Below are 21,029 nucleotides of genomic sequence, written 5' to 3'. Positions count from 1 at the left end.
CCTGATGCCAATTTAAAATATAATTTATTTCATGACATTTTTGTAAATGCATTTGAAAACTGCTTCCCCAAAAAATAGTTAAATGTACTCGTAAGAAACCTTGTAACAAACCATGGCTTACTAAGGGTATAAAAATATCTTGTAACCAGAAAAGGGAAATGTAACTGACAGCAAGAAAGAATAGTGACCTAGAAACTATCAAACATTATAAAAACTACTGTGTTATATTAAGAAAAGTTATTAAAAAATCCAGAAGTATGTGTATCATGTCTGAAATCAGCAACTCTGATAATAAAATTAAAACAATTTGGAATATTATTAAAAGGGAAACAGGTCAACCAAGAGCACAGGAAGACAGTATTACCATCAAATTGAATGAAAACTTTACGAACAAAAAGTCAGAAGTTGAAAATATTTTTAATTATCATTTTCTAAATGTTGTGGATATAGTAGGATCCAGGTGTTCATTAGAAGATGCTAGGCTGTTAATTGAAGAGGCCATACCTATGCAATTTGATACAATTGAAATCTCACCCACTTCTCCCTCTGAAATTAGGAAAATAATAAACTTGTTTGAAAGCAAAAACTCACATGGAATTGATGGCATTTCCAGCAAAATACTAAAAGCTTGTTCTCAACAGATAAGTAAGATTCTCAGCCACCTGTGTAATAGCTCTCTGGAACAGGGCATTTTCCCTGATAGACTGAAATATGCTATTGTTATACCTTTGCATAAAAAGGGGGATAGATCTGATGTCAACAATTACTGTCCAATCTCCCTTCTAACAGCTTTACCCAAAATTTTTGAGAAAGTAATGTATTCAAGAGTAGCTTCACATATCTGTAAAAATGAAGTACTAACAAAATGTCAGTTTGGTTTCCAGAAAGGTTTTTAAACAGAAAATGCCATATATGCTTTCACCAATCAAATTTTGAATGATCTGAATAACCGAACACCACCCATTGGGATTTTTTGTGATCTCTCAAAGGCTTTTGATTGTGTAAATCATGAAATTCTGCTAGACAAGTTCAAGTATTGTGGCATGAGTGGGACAGTGCACAAATGGTTTAATTCGTACCTAACTGGAAGAGCGCAGAAAGTTGAAATAAGCAGTCCTCATAATATGCAAAGATCAGAATATTCCTCAAACTGGGGGACTATCAAGAATGGGGTTCCACAAGGGTCAGTCTTGGGTCATTTGTTGTTCTTAATATATATTAATGACTTGCCATTCTATATTCATGAAGAGGCAAAGTTAGTTCTCTTTGCTGATGATACAAGTATAGTAATCACACCTGACAAACAAGAATTAACTGATGAAATTGTCAATACTGTCTTTCAGAAAATTACTAAGTGGTTCCTTGTAAACGGACTCTTACTGAATTTTGATAAGACACAGTACATACAGTTCCGTACAGTGAATGGTATGACGCCATTAATAAATATAGACATTAATCAGAAGTGCATAGCTAAGGTAGAATATTCAAAATTTTTAGGTGTGTCCATTGATGAGAGATTAAATTGGAAGAATCACATTGATGATCTGCTGAAATGTTTGAGTTCAGCTACTTATGCAATAAGGGTCATTGCAAATTTTGGTGATAAAAATCTTAGTAAATTAGCTTACTACGCCTATTGTCACTCATTGCTTTCATATGGCATCATATTTTGGGGTAATTCATCACTGAGGAATAAAGTATTTATTGCACAAAAGCATGTAATCAGAATAATAGCTGGAGTCCACCCACGATCATCCTGCAGACATTTATTTAAGGATCTAGGGATATTCACAGTAGCTTCTCAGTATATATACTCTCTTATGAAATTTGTTATTAACAACCCAACCCAATTCTAAAGTAATAGCAGTGTGCATAACTACAATACTAGGAGAAAGGATGATCTTCACTATTCAAGATTAAATCTAACTTTGGCACAGAAAGTGATGAATTATACTGCCACTAAAGTCTTTGGTCACTTACCAAATAGTATCAAAAGTCTGACAGATAACCAACAAGTATTTAAGAAGAAATTAAAAGAATTTCTGAATGACAACTCCTTCTACTCCATAGAGGAAGTTTTAGATATAAATTAAGAAAAAAAAGAAAAAACAAACAAAAAATTATAAGAAAGTAAAAAATATAAAATATAAAAAACACAAAAAATAAAAAAAGTTGTTACATTAACTTAAGTATGTTGTTAAATTAACTTAATTATGTCATGTATTGGAAAATTTAACTCGTTCCACATCATTACAAAATGTCGTATTCATGATACATGGAACTAGTATTAATCTAATCTAATCGAAGAGTTTTGGAGAAACGTGGAAGAAATAACAAACAAAATACCAAAAACACATGTCAAAATTGTATTAACAGATTTTAGTGCACAACTAGGAAAAGAGAAGAAGTATAAGCAAATTACAGGATTCTACAGAAACCACAAGCACACAAACAAGAATAGGGAACATCTGACACATTACTATCAAAATCGTCTAACATGAAAATTATGTCAATGCAATTGCAAAAGCCCAGACAAAGATTCACAACATAGAAAACGCCCTAAAATATGAGGAGGTTCCAAATAGATTACAAAGCTATAACAAAAAAACTGCAAGATAAATCCTGAACGTGAGAACATGTAAAGGATTCTTCGAGTCTGACCATGCCTTGCTACAAGATTAGACCAATTCCAAGAATCAGAAAGGCAGCGCAAAACAAAATTATAAAACCAGACTCATAATACTTTAAGATAAACAGAGGCAAAATAATTGAAGAACTTAAACGAAATACAACAGAAAATAGGACATCCTCACAAAGACAATCCAGAATGCAGTGGGTTGGGGTCAATCTCCTACAAAATGCAAACATAGATGGTGAAACACAACTTGTGATCAAGTCACTGTATGTAGAATCCAGATGTGGCAAAAACTTAGCAGTGACAGAACAACAGAAACGAGGCAGGACTTGCATGAAGTCCAGATACTGATAGAGTAAAAATAACATATGACAAAAGTAGACTAAATGAAAATTGGGGAAGACTTTAATAGATAAAAACACAAGAAATTTCTATAGAATATCCATGGAAAATATAAAGGGTTATTAGCCTCCAAAGCCAGCCGAGGTGGCCGAGCGGTTCTAGGCGCTACAGTCTGGAACTGTGGGACCACTACGGTCGCAGGTTCAAATCCTGCCTCGGGCATGGGAGTGTGTGATGTCCTTAGGTTAGTTAGCATTAAGCAGTTCTAAGTTCTAGGGGACTGATGACCTCAGAAGTTAGGTCCCATAGTGCTCAGAGCCATTTGCCTCCAAACATCTGCTTCAAAAGAACAGACAGATTTCTGGAAAGAAATACTACAGAAACATGCAAGAAACTAAAGAAAAAACACACTTCACAAAAACAATACCAAGTCCAGATTCGAAATCAACTACAATCACAGAGGTAAAAAAAAAAACTAAAAAACAACGACAGAGCTCCAGGGGAAAACGTCAGGGGAAGAGGTCTGGAAACTCAAAGACCAAATCTTCACAAAGAAAATTCTCACAGAAATATGCCCTGTGGAGAAAGTTCCACAGAAATGGAAGTGTGTGTTGATTCCCCGACGCCATAAAAAGAGTGACAAGACAGACTTTAAGATATCTCATTATTACCAATCACTTAACAAATTCTCTCTAAGACATTACTCAACATATGACTGGGTCAGGATAACAAAATGATTGTCGTCTAACAATTTACAGGGCTGCTACCATAGCAACAGCCAATCAGAGGACGCGCTTGCCTGCACATTCTGTTCCATTCGGCCGTTATTAAAGCTCCCTGCTACTGTAGGTAGTAGCTAATGTAACCAGCTGCAGACGACGCTCGCGAATGGTAATGTAAACGATTGTTGCCGTTTTGTTGTGTACATTGTTTCTCTGTGAAGCGAGTTTATTTTGCGCTACGGAATATGTGAAGCTTGTAGTGGAAACGTGCAGAAAAGTGTGGTTGATAAACGGAAAGTTCAGCGATCTGAACATGTTTCGCATGAGTTTGCGTACTCAGTGCACGTGTATTTCAAGATGGAGAGAGACAATAGAGCAATTCTACTGCCTCTAACGAAGGTAGTCGAAAGAACTGCAGACGCTTTGAAGATACATTAAAATGCTGTCGTCAAAATTTATATAGAGAAGTACTCTGCAGAAGGGAAGAGCCTGGATCAACCAAACTGCAGATAATAGGTAAAAATAGGACGGATCCACTAGCAACAAACTTGGACTCCTTTCAACAAGATGCTGTTCGTCGCCACACATATGGATATAATGAGAGAACAGAACATCAAACTATAAAAAAAGCTGTGCATTACTCTTTGCGTGCAGAGTTATTCAGTGATAGCATAACTTCTTTGTGAACAGTTGTCAGAGCCCTCAGTTTTCAATACAAAAACACTAATGGACGAACAATTATAATGGAGAGAGTTATTAAAGATAAAGCTCCAACGATGGCAATGAAAAACCCGACATTGTTCAATGGTAGAAACGCTACAATGTGAAAATTCAGGACGGTTTATGTAAAACGAATATCATGGAAATAATGAAAAAAAGACACATTTCAACAGTATGTCGTGTACGAGGTAGCTAAAGAACATGGCCACAGGGTTCTTACGCAACAACTATACAACTGCCACTTCAGTGTCATCGAAATGATTTGTGCACAGATTAAACATTACGTGTCCATAAATAACAGAAATTTCACTGTGGCAGAAAATCAAAGAGTGTTACAGGAAGCAGTGGCACAAATAATGCCAGAGAACTCAAGTAGTGTTGTATGTCACACACAAACAGTTGTTAAGAAAGCATGTAAAAATGAAGGGAGTGTAGAAAGTAATATTGAAAATATAATTCTATACTTGGGCAATTCCAGTGATTCTTCTACGGACCAGAGCTCAGATAAAGAGAGTGTCGAGAAATAAAGTGATTCTGAGCTATGTGGCATTCACTCTTTGCCATAATTCGTCTTTATTTTTATGTTTCTGTTTCGCATTTTTGACTGAATGATGTGTAGTGTATTTGCACAATAAATCTCATCTCATTATTTACGAATACTCCTCTACACAAACAAATATGAGAATCTAGTGATTGGTTGGTACTCAAGCAGTGTATATTATTTTAATGTTGTTAGTTATTGTATTTAATAAGCGATTCAGATCCATTTGAGCACCCCTTTTGTATTGTTTACGATAATTGAGGTGATTCATTCTGATTACTGTGAAAGACTGTGCTTCCTGTTGCCTTTGTTGAGATATAAAACTTATAGGAACACAGGATCATTTTATACTCAAGAGTGCATTTGCTAAGCCACAAGGATACAAAGATCCAAAGATCCTGTAAAGCGAACTCAATATCGCACATTGAAACGTGGCATGAGAAGACAGTCCAGTAAGAAAGCGCACAACTGTTGCTACTGCAATCATACTGCGCTTGTGTGCACTGGCAAACTGACAACATTGCCCCCTTCCACGCTCAACTGCATTTCGCTGTCAGTCACTTTGTTAGTCTGAGCTGGGTATAAAACGATAAACTGATACAAAGACAGGTGAATACCAAGCAGGTTGCAGAAAGGTAAGATCTTGTATTGAACTTATTTGAAACCTGCAAATGCTCCTGAAGGTGATACAGACGAACAACGCTGTAGTCCCGTTTGTGGACCTTAAGAAGGCCTGTGAGTCCATAGACAGGCAGACTTTCTTTGATACGTATACTTCAGTGATATCTTCAAAAGGTAGGTTTGGTGGTTGGTAGACAGCCCCAACTACAAGTTTGTTAACATGCTTTATAGTAAGTAAGTCTTACTCAAACAGTCTGTCATGAAGCTTCAGTTTCTATCTTGGCTGATTTGAATTTCTTGTCTTCTGTGACTAAGACACCACCTCCATTTCCTATTAATTAAACTTTGGATGTACACTTAGATTTACCACAAAAATCTCACTGCTACCAGTTTTTAGTTTAACCAGCTTTCTGTAACTAGTATTATATGAGCTCCACTGTTGTTTTGGGACTGCTTCAAAGTCTGGGAGTTTGCTGCGAATGTTTTGGCACCTGATCACTAGTATCTTAGTAGTTTCATCTATGGGAGCAATTTCTTTGAGTCTTTTACAATTTGAGGGAAAATGTTCAAAATGTGAGTCACATATTATTACGGCATGCCAAGTATTTCTTATTGCATGTTGCACTTCATTCAAAATGACACAGATAGATGACACTATTTTTCAACGTAGTCACTGAGTCCCTGTATAAAGCGGCTGGAACGAACTTACAATTTTTCAGTTCCTCGACGACAGAAATCCACTTCTTGGTCACGGAGCCATACGAGAACAGCTGCGTGAACGTCCTCATAATTGGAAAATCTATAGGTGCTGCAAATTAGTTCCTCAACTGCCTGGACTGTGTCGTCTATGGTCAACACGTCAAGGCTTTCCTTCCCGATGAGCATCACCCATGTCTGTGTGGCGTTGGTAAAATTGTTGGCACCTTTTCACTCTGGCTGGAAGCAATATTGCAGTTGGCCCAAATAGGGCTAGAATTTATTGGTGAGTCTGTGTGCAGTTTATACGAGTATGTTTTACTCACGAGATTTATAGTGGCCCACATTTTACGTCTCAGGAGGATTTTCCCAGGTGCTGTGTCATTTCACTTCCATTATCGTTACCACGACAGAACAATGTCTGCAAGAAAGCCAAAATGTTTACTTCTTTTGACAGTGCACAACTGTAGTTGCATGACGATCTTAGTGTGAGACGGCATGTATAACTTACTTTTTGAAGTCCCCTCTTACTTCAGGGTCTGCTACAGCTTATATTACCTGCATTGGATGGAGAGACATCTGAACTAAACAAAAAAGCCTTGTGTACACTCCACACTGAGCCAGCCACCTGGGTAACAGTCTCTGATGCGTAGTACACATTTGACCCATCACACTGAGCCAGCCCAGCCACCTGGGTAACAGTCTCCGATGCGTAGTACACCTTTGATCCATCGGGGGGGGGGGGGAGGGGCTAAAATTCTCAATGCTATGGCGTAAGTTCAGTAAGTAACTGCTTAGCATGTTACAGAGCATTTGATGTCTCTGATTCAAGCTTTTGACTCGGCACAGAAACAAACGGCCCTCAACTGACAGATGGGAGTCATGATTTTCGAGTACCAATAGACAGAACCTCCCAAGGAACATCAAACATTATGAACAGCATGCTTAGCAAATTTTAAAAACTTTCCCTCCATCATTCATCCTCAGGAAATTGCACGATCTTCCCAGTTCACAGAACCACCACAAATGAAGTATGGCTTGAAAAGTGTATACTGGTTCCAGGGGCATTTACAAACACTTCCACTAGCAGCACTCGTTCTGCAGATGTGCTTCTGACAATTTTGTAGGATTTCTTTGTCCAACCACCCTGTTACGCCTTTGGATTGTCGTCACTACAGTTTTGTCAACATTCACTATGTCTGAAGGACCAATCTGAAGCAATTATTGAAAAATGGCTAAACCACTGTCCCCTTAAAAGTTGTAATTCTAGATTGGCTACTAGGCTGAGGCGATTTGACAGTTAAAAGATTTGTTTCATTATGTAACATATGAGAATGAATCAACTTTCAGTTCAAGATGGTGATGTAAGAGGCAGTCAAATGAAAACGAGTAAACCGCTTACTATTTTAAAAGTAATCACCATAACTGTTAGTACATTTATCCCACTGTGAGACTAGATGGTTAATGCCATCATAGAAATATGTTTGCGCTTGCCTATTGTAACCGAACCAGCCGATTTCATGCGTGACCGATTCATTCTTTATTTTTAAAGGACAAGAATCGCGTGTAATCGAAATTTTTAATGTCCTCGTAGCAGGGAAAGTATCTCTTATTAACCAGGAAAACAGCAATTTTTAGCTGTTGTAATAGCTGTGTTTGCTTTTTGTGATGTTTTATGTGGTACAGAATAATGTTATAAAGCTAGGAAAAAACAAGCCACTTTATCGTCCCGTTCTACGGCCGCAGAGCGCTCAACCCAGATGCTGTCTCGCGTATCGTCACAAAAATCCGCCCTACTGGTCTACCTCTCTCCCTCTCTCTTCCCACAAAACAAAAGCCTGTTGGTCAGTCAGTTGAATATTGGCATTTAATCTGTACTACGTAACTGAAACTATTTTTATTGATTCTAACAAACTTAATTACTGATTAGACCATGTGTAACCTAACCGAATACTGTTAATTTTGGGCAGCTATTTTTCTCTTGGTCCTCTCTCCAAAGCTCTATGAGAATAACGGGGCTGTATTTACAATGATTTCCCTCTGATGTATATCTTTGTCCACTTCCTTATCTTCTTCACTCGCATCGTTAAGTATAATTTTTGTGTCCTGTGGTGTTTCAGCATCTTTCACTAACGCTATACTCCTATTGGTTTCACACAGGTCACTACTACTTACAGTATTTATTACTTCGAGAAGAAAAATAAACTTTTCTCGACATGCTGCTAGAAATCTCGTGGCTAATTGGTAAATCTCTATGTCATCTTTAGACTATTCTAACAAATTCCCGTCAGAATCATATATGTAGTCTTCCTCTTCATCCTGTGTTGATTCGTATCTCCCTGATTTTCTATGACTTCAGCAAACAGTCAAATCTCGATGAGGCGAACCTCGATGTATCAAAGACCTGTCTGTATCGAATTTTTTTTTTTCATTTCATACGTACATACATTAATCCTTGTTCCATAGATCATGAATACGACATTCCGTAATGATGTTGAACATGCCACTTTAACATAAGGTTTCTTTACACAAATTAATTAATTAATTAATTAATCAATTTTTTATTTCCATCCCTCGAAAGTCCAAAACCTTGATATTTCGAGGAAAACCCACCGTTATATTGAAGTTTTCGGATGGTTCAAGAAGGGCAGATTTTATCTCTATACATCGAATTCCAGTGAACAAAAACTCTCTATATCGAAGTGACCTCTATAAATCAAAGTCTTTCATATGGTAGCTCTGTATATCGAAGTGCGCACAGATAGGGGAATCCCAGTCCCTCCTCTGCCAGTGTCGATGCGAGAATGAGATCTGCATCACATTTAGTTGCCACGCCTTCTGTGCAGGTACGATTTTCTTCAGTGTTTGTTTTGATTGAGCATGAGCTGTAAGTGTCAGCCATGGGCTCTAAACGGGAATGTCTGACAAGTACTGAAAGTCAAAAGGTTAACTGAAGAAGTGAAAGCAGGAGCGAAGAAAAAGAAAGACACAGCTGCAGAATTTGGGATTCTGGCAAGTAAGCTGCTGCCAGTAATCAAGAGCGAAGACCGCGTGGTTACCACGGATGAAAGGACAGATTGGAAACGAGAACAAAAGGCTGAGTTTCCAGATTTAGAACAGTGTTTAGTGCAATGGTTTCGACAACAGAGGAACAATAATGAGAACATTGATGAGCTTATTTTAAAAGAAGAGGCAGATTGTTTTCCCGCAGCACTGGGATACGTTACGTTTCGTACGAGTAATGGGTGAGTAGAAAATTTCGGGAAAAGACACGGTGTTGTTTTCCGAAAAGTGAGTGGGGAAAGTGCCAATGTAGATAGCAAAATTTATGATGAGTGGAAGTCAGAATTGAAGAGGATCCTTCAAGATTACAAGCTGGTTGATGTTTTCAATGCATACGAACTTGGACGTTTTTATAAATGTTTTCCAGGCAAAACTTTGACTTTCCGAGGAGAAAAATGTTACTGCGGCAGACTAAGCAAAGATCATTTTACTGTTATGTTAGCAGCAAATGTGACAGGCATAGAAAACCTCAAGCCACTTATGATAGGAAAACCTAAGTAACCGCGACGTTTTTCTCAGCTTAAGTCGTTCCCTGTGGTATACACTTCAAGTAAGATAGTGTGGATGACTTCAGAAGTGTTTTCCAACTGGTTAAAAGATTTGATAGGAAAATGACTCGTCAAAATCGAAAAGTTGTGTTGTTTGTGTACAACTGAAGTGAGCACAATGCTACCCCTCCGTTAAAATCCGTGACAACACAATATTTACAACCTAACACAACGTTGGAATTGTAGCCCCTACATCGAGGAATATCACACCAAAGAAAACTATAGGAATGGTGCGGTCCTGATGACAATCCATAGTATTGACAGTGACAACCTACAACTATCAATATTTTAGATGCTTTGAGAATGCTGGCTAAAGTGTGGAGAAATGTGAATTAGCAAACGATCGTCAATTCTTCCCGAACATCTGGATTTTCGAAAATGAGCAGATGGTTGGTTTAATACTTACACATGTAAAATCAAAGTTTTATTCTGATACTGGTTTACGAGAATTTCGATTTAAGTTTTTGTTTTACAGGAGACATGCCCCGTCAGTATCCTTGAGTCTGAATGGACGAAAGTGGCCACTCATTTTAACATCGCACACATTCGTTTTGAAGATTTCGTGGATGTGAACAACGTCGCAGTAGCAGCGAACGAAAAGAAGGTGGCAACAATGACGACGAAGAAGGGGAAGAAGGGAGGGGAGGTCATAGAAGCACCGTCATGACGATCAGGCAGGCCAAAGTGGCTCGCAACACAATAGGAGCGTACATGGAAAAGTGTGAAGAGGTAGAGGATAATATGTTCTCAGCCATCGAAATCAAAACCGATGAAACTGACTCACAGGTTGCAAAAGCTTAAAGCACTCCAAAATTACAGATTACTTTTAAAGCCAATGATTTCTGGAAATTTTATGTACATACTGCATAATCTTTAACTGAATTTAATTTTTTGTGGTGAGAATATTTTATTTTAAAATTATAAATTGTGTCTGTTTCAGAAGGAATAAAACAGTATTCATAACAATTTATCTTTTTTCTTTTTTATATCACCAAAACTATACATAGGCCTATATCACAAACAAATGCGAAAAAAATCACAGTACAGTAATAAAAAATTGTGTATTGTAAACTATCTTTTTCGGAAACCTCGTTATATCGAACCTCTGTTGTGATTTTTGCCTTCCCTAGAATCTGATAAGGCCAGCCACTTCTAGGCACTTCAGTCTGGAACCACGCAGCTGCTACGGTCGCAGGTTCGAATCCTGCCTCAGGCACTGGTGTGTGTGCTGTCCTTAGGTTAGTTAGGTTTACTTAGTTCTAAGTCTAGGGAACTGATGACCTCAGATCTTAAGTCCCATAGCGCTTAGAGCCATTTTTAGAAATGTGATATATCGAGATTTGACTGTGCCATTACTATCTTAATAATCACTTGCATTGTGATGAATTTCTACCTCTACTGAATATATTTCAAAAGCAAAATGGGTTTCATCAATTTTATTCCTGGATCATCTTCTTCATTTTCCCCTTCAAAAGGTGCTTTCTTTTTCACAGTCTTCTCCAATCGTTGTTCGTAGTCAGATAATGGGATTATCTCATAAAAATCTATTTGCACATGCATTGGCGTGCAAAGCTTTTCCATTTTCTCTCTTTCTAGTATTGAAGGTAGCGCCCCTTCCAGAGCGCTACCTCTCATATGTTGCTCAACCTTCCCATTTTTCAATCCATCAGGCATTTGAAACAGTTCCTCAAACTATGCAACGTCGTCTGACCCATCTTCTAAATAGCACTTATTGTTGCCTTACAAATATTCCTCTTCTTCGGTACTTCTGAATCGTCTTCTTTCAAGTCCATAATCTCTATTTCTCTTCCTCTCACTGTGCCCTGTTCCGTTTGATCATTTTCAATTTGGCCTACCTCCCCAGCGATCGTTTCGTCTCCAGTTCCATGTGTCTGCACCTCAATGTTTATCATTTTAACGTCTTGGTTGTGAAACTTGTTTCCAACAAGACCAAGCATTACCTTTCTGCCCCTATCTTCGTACTTATAATACTTTTGCTGTGTTCCTTTCTTGGGTGAATTTCTTTTTCCCACGCCTGACAGACGCGAAATCTGTGTGGACATTAGCTTTCCTCATTTTTGCGTCCCTACATCTGTTGAAGTTACCTCTGCCACCATCACCAAAACTTGCTGTACCACGTCCTCTCACTACATTTATTTGGTGCCAATTTTGGCCTCCTCTTTAAGGTACATTTTGGTTTCTGAAAGTTCTATGACAGCGTGTTTCATGCCACCTATCGTTGTCTTTGACTTTCTCTAAGAGGTCGTGACCGTTTTGTAATTGCTGCTGATGACACGTTTAGAATCGTCAAGCAGTTTCTTCCACAGCTCCCACAGTATCTATCATTCTGAGCGTCTATCTTTTAAATATTCTAACCTCTTACTCACAGCAGTCCTCCATGATAACCCATGATTCTCTGGCAATTTTGCGACGAACTCTCGCTACAACTTATCTTGTTTTTGTATAGACTGAAACTCCTCTAAGAAGTTCTCTTTGAACATCGAGAACGTCAGATTTGACGTCTCCAATTTCTAACTCCATGTTTTTGCATTGGTGGTCATAGCATCAATTGCTAAACTAATCTTTTCCTGATCTTTCATGTCCTTTGGTAGCATGCAATTGCAGTGTGTTGCTGGACTGGGCTGGGCTAGACATTGATGCCAGCCTGGCCCAGTCTGCTGGTGACAAAATATATTGATAAGGGAACAAATAGAGCCTGTTTACCTTATCCATTATGTTTTTTTGTTACATAACCAATAATGCCATAAACATCGGTTTCTCCTTCATTAGAATTGACTTGCACTTAAAACTGTTGTGTTGTTGTTGTGGTCTTCAGTCCAAAGACTGGTTTGATGCAGCTCTTTGTGCTACTGTATCCTGTGCAAGCCTCTTCATCTCTGAGTAACTACTGCAGTCTACATCCTTCTGAATCTCCTTGTTATATTCCTCTCTTGGTCTCCCTCGTCAATTTTTGCCCCTCAAACTTCCCTCCAATAGAAAACTGAAGATTCGTTGACATCTGAGATTGTGTGCTATCAACTGATTCCGTCTTTCAGAGAACTTATACCATGAATTTCTTTTCTCCCCGATTTAGTACTTCATCATTAGTTACTCAGTCTATCCATTTAATCTTCACCATTGTTCTGTAGCGCCAGATTTCAAAAGCTTCTGTTCTCTCCTTGCCTAACATGCTAACTGTCCATGTTCCACTTCCATACCAGGCATTACTTCAGACACATACCTTCAGGAAAAGCTTCCTAATGCTTAAATCTACATTCAGTGTTGAAAAATTTCTCTTCTTCAGAAATGCTTTTCTTACCATTGCCACTCTACATTTTATATCCTCTCTATTTTGGCCATCTTTCATTTATGTTACTGCAAAATAGCAAAACTCATCTAGTACCTGTAATGTCTCATTTCCTAATCTAATTTCCTCAGCATCATCTGATTTAACTCGAATGCATTCCATTACCCTGGCTTTCCCTTTTGTTGAGATTCATCTTATATCCTCCTTTCAAGACAGTGTCCATTCTGTTCAACTGCTCTTCCTAGTCCTTTGCTGTCTCTGATAGAATTACAATGTCATCGAAAACCTCAGAGTTTTTATTTCTTCTCCCTGGACTTTAATTCCTACTCCAAATATCTCTTTTGTTTCCTTTACTTCTTACTTAATGTACAGATTGAATAACGTCAGTGAAACGCTACAGCCCTGTCGCACTCCCTTCCTAACCACTGCTTCCCACTGATGTACCTTGACTCTTATAACTGCCATCTAGTCTCTGTACGGGCTGTAAATAGCCTTTCACTGCATGTATTTTATCCCTGCTACCTTCAGAATTTCGAAGAGAGTATTCCATTTATTAGGGGGGGGGTTGTTTGTGTTGTTGCCCTGGATGATAATTATACAAATATTTTGTCAGGATTTTTAAGCGGTGGGTCCTTGAGGTATGGCAATATGCGAACACCGAGAAGTAAGTTTAAACAGTGTTATTAACAAAGGTGGATTATAAAGCACAGACACTACACATACCCATCATCGCTGTCTCTGACATCCTAATTATGATCGTATCGAAAGGCTCCATGGTGAGCTAAGAAAAGAGATATATTCGCGCCTGAGGCCGCGCTAGTTAATATGGCGCACTGAGGACGGCGGCCAGTGGCTTACTCCAGGACACACATGTACTGACCACGCAAATTGTTAGCATTCCAGACAGGTCGGCTGGCGAGCGGGTGTTATGCACCGTACAGTTGCGTGCAAGCTGTGGACCCTTACATCACTCTCCCCAGAGGACGAGAGCAACCATAGGTGGCTCAAAACGACCTCCTGGGCGTTATGAATCTATTTCGCCATTTGTGGCATCAGAAGGCATTGCAACATGTATTTCATTTGCAGACACAGTAATGTTCAGTACAGAGAAGCGTGCCTTCAAGATGACAATTTCACACTGGCAATTGCTGTTGATTAAAGACAAATTAATAAAACACAATATTGACAATCACGTATGCATCAACATTACTGGATGAATCAAAGGACTTAATTCTATTTGCTGCTTCAGTGAAGTTTAACTCATTATTGGAAAAGATTACATTTTCATGGATGTCCTTAATTAAATTATTGTCTTCAGAAAAACCTGATAAGGAATGCTTTCCATATGTTAATATGTATGAATCATCGTAATTAACAGATAACATTCTCGTTAATGGCAAATTCCCAGTTGCATGAAATGTAGTTGGCAATACACTAGACATATCAAATAGTTCACATGATAAATCACAATGTGTGGCATTCAAGATTAATCCACTACTATTCAATTTGAATGTAAAGGGTAGCTCAGGTGTATCATAATTTTTACATGTAAATGTGACATCAAGGGTGGAGTTAAATGAGAAAACTATACCTTCAGAACATCGTTTAAGAAATGGATGATAAAGATGCATTAAAATTCTAGGGCAATCATCTCTTGGGGGATGATTCATAAACAGTTCTTTCTCACAGCTGTACACTCTACTATCTAAGAATACTGCTGATTCAGGGCAAATTAACTTATGACTATGTTTACACATATGCAAATCATTTTCATTTAGGGACACAAAATATCTTCGATCCTTGCTGATCAGTAGATAATCATTCAGTACATACTTTACGTGAATACCTGCCTGTCTCCATTTCACGGGGTAAGTATAAATCTTATACATTTCAAAATTATGCTTTGATCTAGCAATGGGTATAGAAACAATAACAGTTAATTCATCTTCAATCATTAAAGAATGTGTGGTGGTTAACTTATAGTACTCTTATAAATTGTAAGAGTTAACAGGGTAAATGATAGTATATGTTGCCTCTAGGTTTCACTCAATTGACAGTAGGATCTGCAAAAATTGTTCTGGGTGTAGTAGTACACTGCTCAAACAATCATTTGAACTACTTTCCAAGGCTGTTCTTAAGTTAAGGGTATCAATTCTAGCATTTGATAAACTATTAATAATCCTTAACAAAAGAGTGTTAAATCTCACAGCATTTCATCCTTGGAATAGTTCTTGGATATTTGCGTTCGTTTCATTACGAATTACGTGGTAATGTGAGTAAATTGCTTTACAATCTGTTAAATGAAAACTCTGTAGTTAGTAATGGTTTTTTGGATATTCATTGATATGATAATTTCGTTTAAGAGGTTAGTTGAATGTGTACTGGACTGTTGTTCAAGAGCTTAAATTTTTCCTTAACTTCCAATAGATCTCGACTAGTTAAAGTACCAAATACAATATGAAGGACACTTCCTCCAAAGTCAAACCAGGCATGTTTACCCCTAATTAAAGTTTTGTGTAACAAAAGCCTTAAAAACAATAAATCCCTTGTTCTTAATTAGCAAATGTAGACTCTACCCGCATTTTGGCTGTGATCCAGTTATTATACCAAGATGTTGCCATTTCCAAAATTGTATCATTACCCTTCACAGAACGAATTAAATCGATTTGCTTCTTTACAGAATTGAACTGTTGCTGGATTTCACTTAGACTGTACTTGAGTACAGGTTTTGCATTACTTCTTGAAACTACCATGTCTGGTTGTGGTTCAAACAAAACACCTGTACTCTGTGGTACTATTACTACAGCATTAGTAGAATACGCTATCATAGCAAACATTAGAATAAAAATGAACATGGTTAATTAGCTATAAATACTAGAGTTAACAATAAACATAAAATAAATGAGTTTCTTGTGGTAACCTGTGGAATAAAAGGCTTACTTTCACTTGTGCACTCGTGCAATAGCTTCAATACTGAATTTACACAACACATTCACATTAGCACATGGCTGAAATAAACACACGCATTGCACTCACACTACACACGTTTACACAGATTTTAGGGGTTTCTGGAACAGGATCGCTCAGAACGTGGCGATGCCTCGGCCTCGAAGTCTGGACTGCGACCTCGCGATTCTCGCTTCCTGGATTTGAGAACAGCAGGTCTGCCTCTCGGTCGATCCACGTTGTCTTGCGATACTACATGAAATCAACCCAGAAATGACTTTACACGATTGACATGAACGACAAAATGGAACATTGGGCAGTTGGAGGTTAAGAGTGACTGGCGACAACACCTCCAAGTTTGGATATGGTCCTTTCCAGAACTTCTTAAACATTTTGACTTGACTCTTCTTTAACACCAAGTTGCTCAGCTACACAAGATCTCCAACTCGATACTGTTGCACTGCTGCTTGGCGGTCGTGTTGTCTTGCTTGCTGAAGAAAAGATGGATGATTTTGCTGTTTCACTCCCCTCCATGTTTCCTTTAGCTTGCGTGCTAGATCCCTTACATGTTCATTGCTGATTCCGGCAGTCGATCGTGGAAAGTCCAAGGGCGAATGCATTCTTCTTCCATAGACGATCTCATATGGACTTAGGCCAGTTGAGCTGTGCATTTTAGCATTGTAACAACTTTCCAAGTTCGGTAAACAGACATCCCAATTGTCGTGTTTGCTACTCACATAATGGCTAACCATTTTAATAATTGTTCTGTGGACTCACTCGACTCTTCCATTTCTTTCAGGGTGTGCTTGAGCTTACAAGTCCGTTTAAGTAATTCACTCATAAAATTCGTTCCTTGATCACTAATTATACTTAATGGTGATCCAAACTTAAGAATCCATTCTTTTACTAAAACTTTAGGTATAGTCTCAGCGCTCTGATCAGGTATTGGTTTCATGAGAAGGTATCTAGAGAAATGATCTAACATTGTCAATATGTATTTGTTTCCATCTTAAGTCTTAGGCAATGGTCCTACGACATCTAGTCCTACTCGTTCAAATGGTTCACTTGTCTCTGGCAGTTCTTGCAATGGCACTCTGCATTTTCTTACATTATTCCATCTGTTACAGGAATCACATTGTGAAACAAACTCGAAAACGTCAACTTTGTGGCTGTCTTGATAGTAAAGAATTGTGTTGTTCTATCATGATTTGCTTTTTCATGCTTTCTGGAATAACTAGGTGATTTCCTTTACTAGCTATTTTGTACAGTAATCCATCTATTTTGACAAAACGTTGATCATTTTTCCATTATTTGCATTGTGAATCCTTCTTGAGCTGTCTTTAACTCTTCTTCTCGACTTATTGTATCACAAACATTGAATTTTCGACTGATTGAATCAGCATTCGCGTGTTGTTTATCAGGTCTGTGAATAACCTTAAATTGGTACTCACTCAGTCTTAATGCCCCTCTTGTTAATCTGGAACATGGATCCTTCAAGCTCAATAACCATTTAAGTGCGGCATGATCTGTAATAATTGTAAATTCTCTTCTTGATAAGAAACATATGTTATGTTATCCCAAAAACCAAAGCACAAAGCTCCTTCTCAGTAGTTGTATAATTACATTCTGCTTTGATTAATTGTCTGGAAGCAAATGAGATTGGATGTTCATGACCATCAAATTCTTGAGACAAGATTGCACCTATGACAAAATTGGATGCATCTGTTGAAAGAATAAAAGGTTTACTGAAATCCAGATAGGATACACAGGGGCTGTGGTTAGAGCAGTTTTACGTTCTTCCATTGACTTTCTGGACTCTGTTGACCAATTAACTGTGGCTTCTTTCTTCAGTAGCTGTGTGACCGGATGTGCTATATTCGCATAACTGGCTATAAATCATCTGTAGAAATTTGACAATCCAAAGAATAATTGTAGTTCTTTCAAAGTCTGTGCTTCAGGAAAATTCTCTACATCTTCAAATAATTTTGGATCAGGTCGAACACCTTCACTGGTTATAACATGACCAAGATAGTTAACTTTACTTTGTGCAAAATGACATTTATTTGTTGATTAAGACAGGTCTGCACTTCTTATATGCTCAAAAACAGCTTGTAGTCTCTCAGTATGCTGCTTCATGTTTTCACCAAAAATTATTATATCATCAAGGTAAACAAGTGCTTGTGTTGGGGTGAGCCCTCGTTAAACTGAATCCATCAGGCGTTGAAATTTAGCTGGAGCATTACGAAGTCCAAACGGCATACGAAGATACTTGTATACTTCTGTTGCTGTTACAAATGAAGTTTTAGCTTGATCATCTGGATGCACTGTTAACTGGTGATAACCGCTTGTTAAATCACATACTGAAAAAATTCGACATCTGCCCAAGTAATCCAAGGTTTCCACTACAATTGCCAAGGGGTAAATGTCGGGTGTGTCACAGCATTCAAAGATCGGTAATCGACACAAAAACGGAACTGTGGTTGTCCAGAAATTGATTTCTTCTTTACAGTTACAACAGGCGAACACCACAGTGGGTCTGATGGATCTCTTAGTTTTATAATTCTGGCTTCTAATTGTTCTTTAACCATGTCTTCTAGCAACTCTCTTTGACTAAATGGTATTCAGTAAGGTTTCTGTGTGATTGGGGCAGCATTCCCTTTATAAATACGATGCTGAACTAAATGAGTGACAGGTATATTTGCACAATTCTCCAACAAAACAGGCGCTAAAACCTTCTGTTCATCAGTTGTCAAATGTTCTATACTCTTCCAAATCTTGCCCTTCAGTTCATTATTAACTTCGTCTCTGTGTGATTTTGCGGTACTGTTACGAAAATCTGTGTTTATAACTGCAGCATTTGTTACCTCACCTGGAATCTGTATTACGTCACTTTTACTTATGTTCAACACTTCAGCAACTATCGTTCCTTGTGGCAAAACAACATCCTCATTGCTCATATTCGTTATTGTAACTGGGACTTTTGCGACATTCTGTCTCACCATTGTAGCGACATCTACAATTCTAGCAACATAACAATGCATTGTATCCAGTAACTCACTTTTCTCGGATCGCTCAATTAATGACATAGTTCCTTCCTTGCATCGTGGTGACTTAACTTCAATGTAGTTTGTCTTTCCTGCTCATTTGGGAATTTACTGAGGCTGATCAATTTGAACATCGACTCAGATGGTTTGAACTGATGCATCGTTTGGGAGGTACATTCGCACGACGTCAGTATTGCTGCTCCTTTGAGTACGATCTGAAGAACGATTTCCTAGGTTGTAGTTGCTACGGCCTAGTCTGATCTTTCTTTCTGCAATCTCTGCCTCGTTAGCGCACAATAAATCAAATCCAAGTACACCGTCGTAACGCGTTTCGTTGTTTGAAACTTCTTGCTCCATTTCTGTGAATTTATCTTTATCTTTATTTTCATCTTCATCTTTGCCTTGGCCGAGAATTAATTCTACTTCTACTTCTCCATAGTTACGTAGCTTTCCTGCGTTTAACCCTCGCACTTTTAATAGTGGCCGTTTAAGTTTATCCCGTTTATCTATGCCACACCACATTAATTAGTTTTATGCTCCTGTGTCAATAAGTAGTTTGATGTTTCTCCCACGATATACAGCACCTATCACGAAGTCATTTTCGGTCTGATTTTCGCCGGAACTAAGAGGAATCACTGTCTCGGGCAAGGGAAGACGGAGTGGTGGCCCATACGTCCCAGTATTCGTTTAAAGATCTGGCAGATTGTCTGCTGTTCGCATTACCTTTCTTCTTGTTGCGACAATCTCTCTCAACATGACTCTGCATCCCGCAGTGATAGCAGATTTGATTCTCTTTACAACCCATATGCTTGTGACCCAGCTTATTGCATCTGTAGCATTGTTCTGTTGTGTTGAAAACTCTGTGTTCTTGTTTCTGCATTTCATTCAGTCGTCTTAGTGCTTCAACGAAACCAACAGCTGATTATATTGCTTTTTGAAACGTTTTGTATCGTGCCAGTCGAAGAGCTTTGCTTACTTCCTCTCTGTGCAACCCATGAATGAATGTGTCCAAGACTCTGGCCGGCCGAAGTGGCCGTGCGGCTAAAGGCGCTGCAGTCTGAAACCGCAAGACCGCTACGGTCGCAGGTTCGAATCCTGCCTCGGCCATAGATGTTTGTGATGTCCTTAGGTTAGTTAGGTTTAACTAGTTCTAAGTTCTAGGGGACTAATGACCTCAGCAGTTGAGTCCCATAGTGCTCAGAGCCATTTTGTCCAAGACTCTCTAGTCGGCTTCGAAAAATTGAATGCGATTTTCATTTTCATCTTCTACTAATTCGTACGTTTGAGCCTTGATGTTTCGAATTCTGTCGACAAACTGCTCGATAGATTCGTCTCGTCGCATTCGCAAACTGTGAAGCTGTTCTCTGTAAAATCTGATCGCGTCTTTACGTTTAAAACTCTGAAGAACAATCGTTCTAAACTCATTGTAATCTTTTGTTTTCATGTAAGTAGGCTCTGCGCTAATGAAATTTTGTGCTGCACCCTGAATTCTTAATTTGGCAACCACTAGCTTATCAGAATCTGTCCATGATCCTAACAGGGCGGCACCTTCAAGTTCACGCAAATCAGCTTCACATCATCTTCGGGTTTCCCGCTAAACACTGGTACTAATGGTAATAATGAAAAATTCTTTATTGCAGTTGTATCTGTACTGCGTGAACTATCATTTTCCAAGTCTTTCGGAATGTTACGCTCGCTTCTTTCTGCTTTTAACTGCCGAATCTCTTCTTGCAGTTCATTAATAACAGTTTGTAGATCGACAACGTTACTTTGACTGGATTGCGACATTTCGTCTAATTTAACGCCGAGTCACTCAAATGTAAAATAAAAATCCGTCACTGCCT

The 21,029-nt window shown here is 38.4% G+C and overlaps 1 protein-coding gene across 1 annotated transcript; it reads left to right on the top strand.

The window, feature by feature from the left end:
- Positions 1–9,081: 9,081 nt before the first annotated feature.
- On the top strand, positions 9,082–10,180 carry LOC126249388 (tigger transposable element-derived protein 4-like). The gene is made up of 4 exons (XM_049951041.1): positions 9,082–9,164; positions 9,223–9,515; positions 9,570–9,837; positions 10,075–10,180. Exons 1-4 carry the CDS (start codon positions 9,082–9,084, stop codon positions 10,178–10,180), a joined length of 750 nt encoding a protein of 249 aa, XP_049806998.1.
- Positions 10,181–21,029: the final 10,849 nt, after the last annotated feature.

Source organism: Schistocerca nitens, chromosome 3, assembly GCF_023898315.1.
Source record: "Schistocerca nitens isolate TAMUIC-IGC-003100 chromosome 3, iqSchNite1.1, whole genome shotgun sequence".
Classification (NCBI taxonomy): domain Eukaryota; kingdom Metazoa; phylum Arthropoda; class Insecta; order Orthoptera; family Acrididae; genus Schistocerca; species Schistocerca nitens.
Note: the sequence above shows the minus strand (reverse complement) of the source record. Positions and strands in the feature narration are given on the sequence as shown.

Excerpts from the sequence above, each read along its gene's own strand:
- LOC126249388 (XM_049951041.1), top strand. The coding sequence starts at position 9,082 with ATGAGATCTGCATCACATTTAGTTGCCACGCCTTCTGTGCAGGTACGA. Across the intron at positions 9,165-9,222 it reads GTTTTGATTGAGCATGAGCT|GTTAACTGAAGAAGTGAAAG; the intron begins GTAAGTGTCAGC and ends GAAAGTCAAAAG. Across the intron at positions 9,516-9,569 it reads ATACGTTACGTTTCGTACGA|TGAGTGGGGAAAGTGCCAAT; the intron begins GTAATGGGTGAG and ends TTTTCCGAAAAG.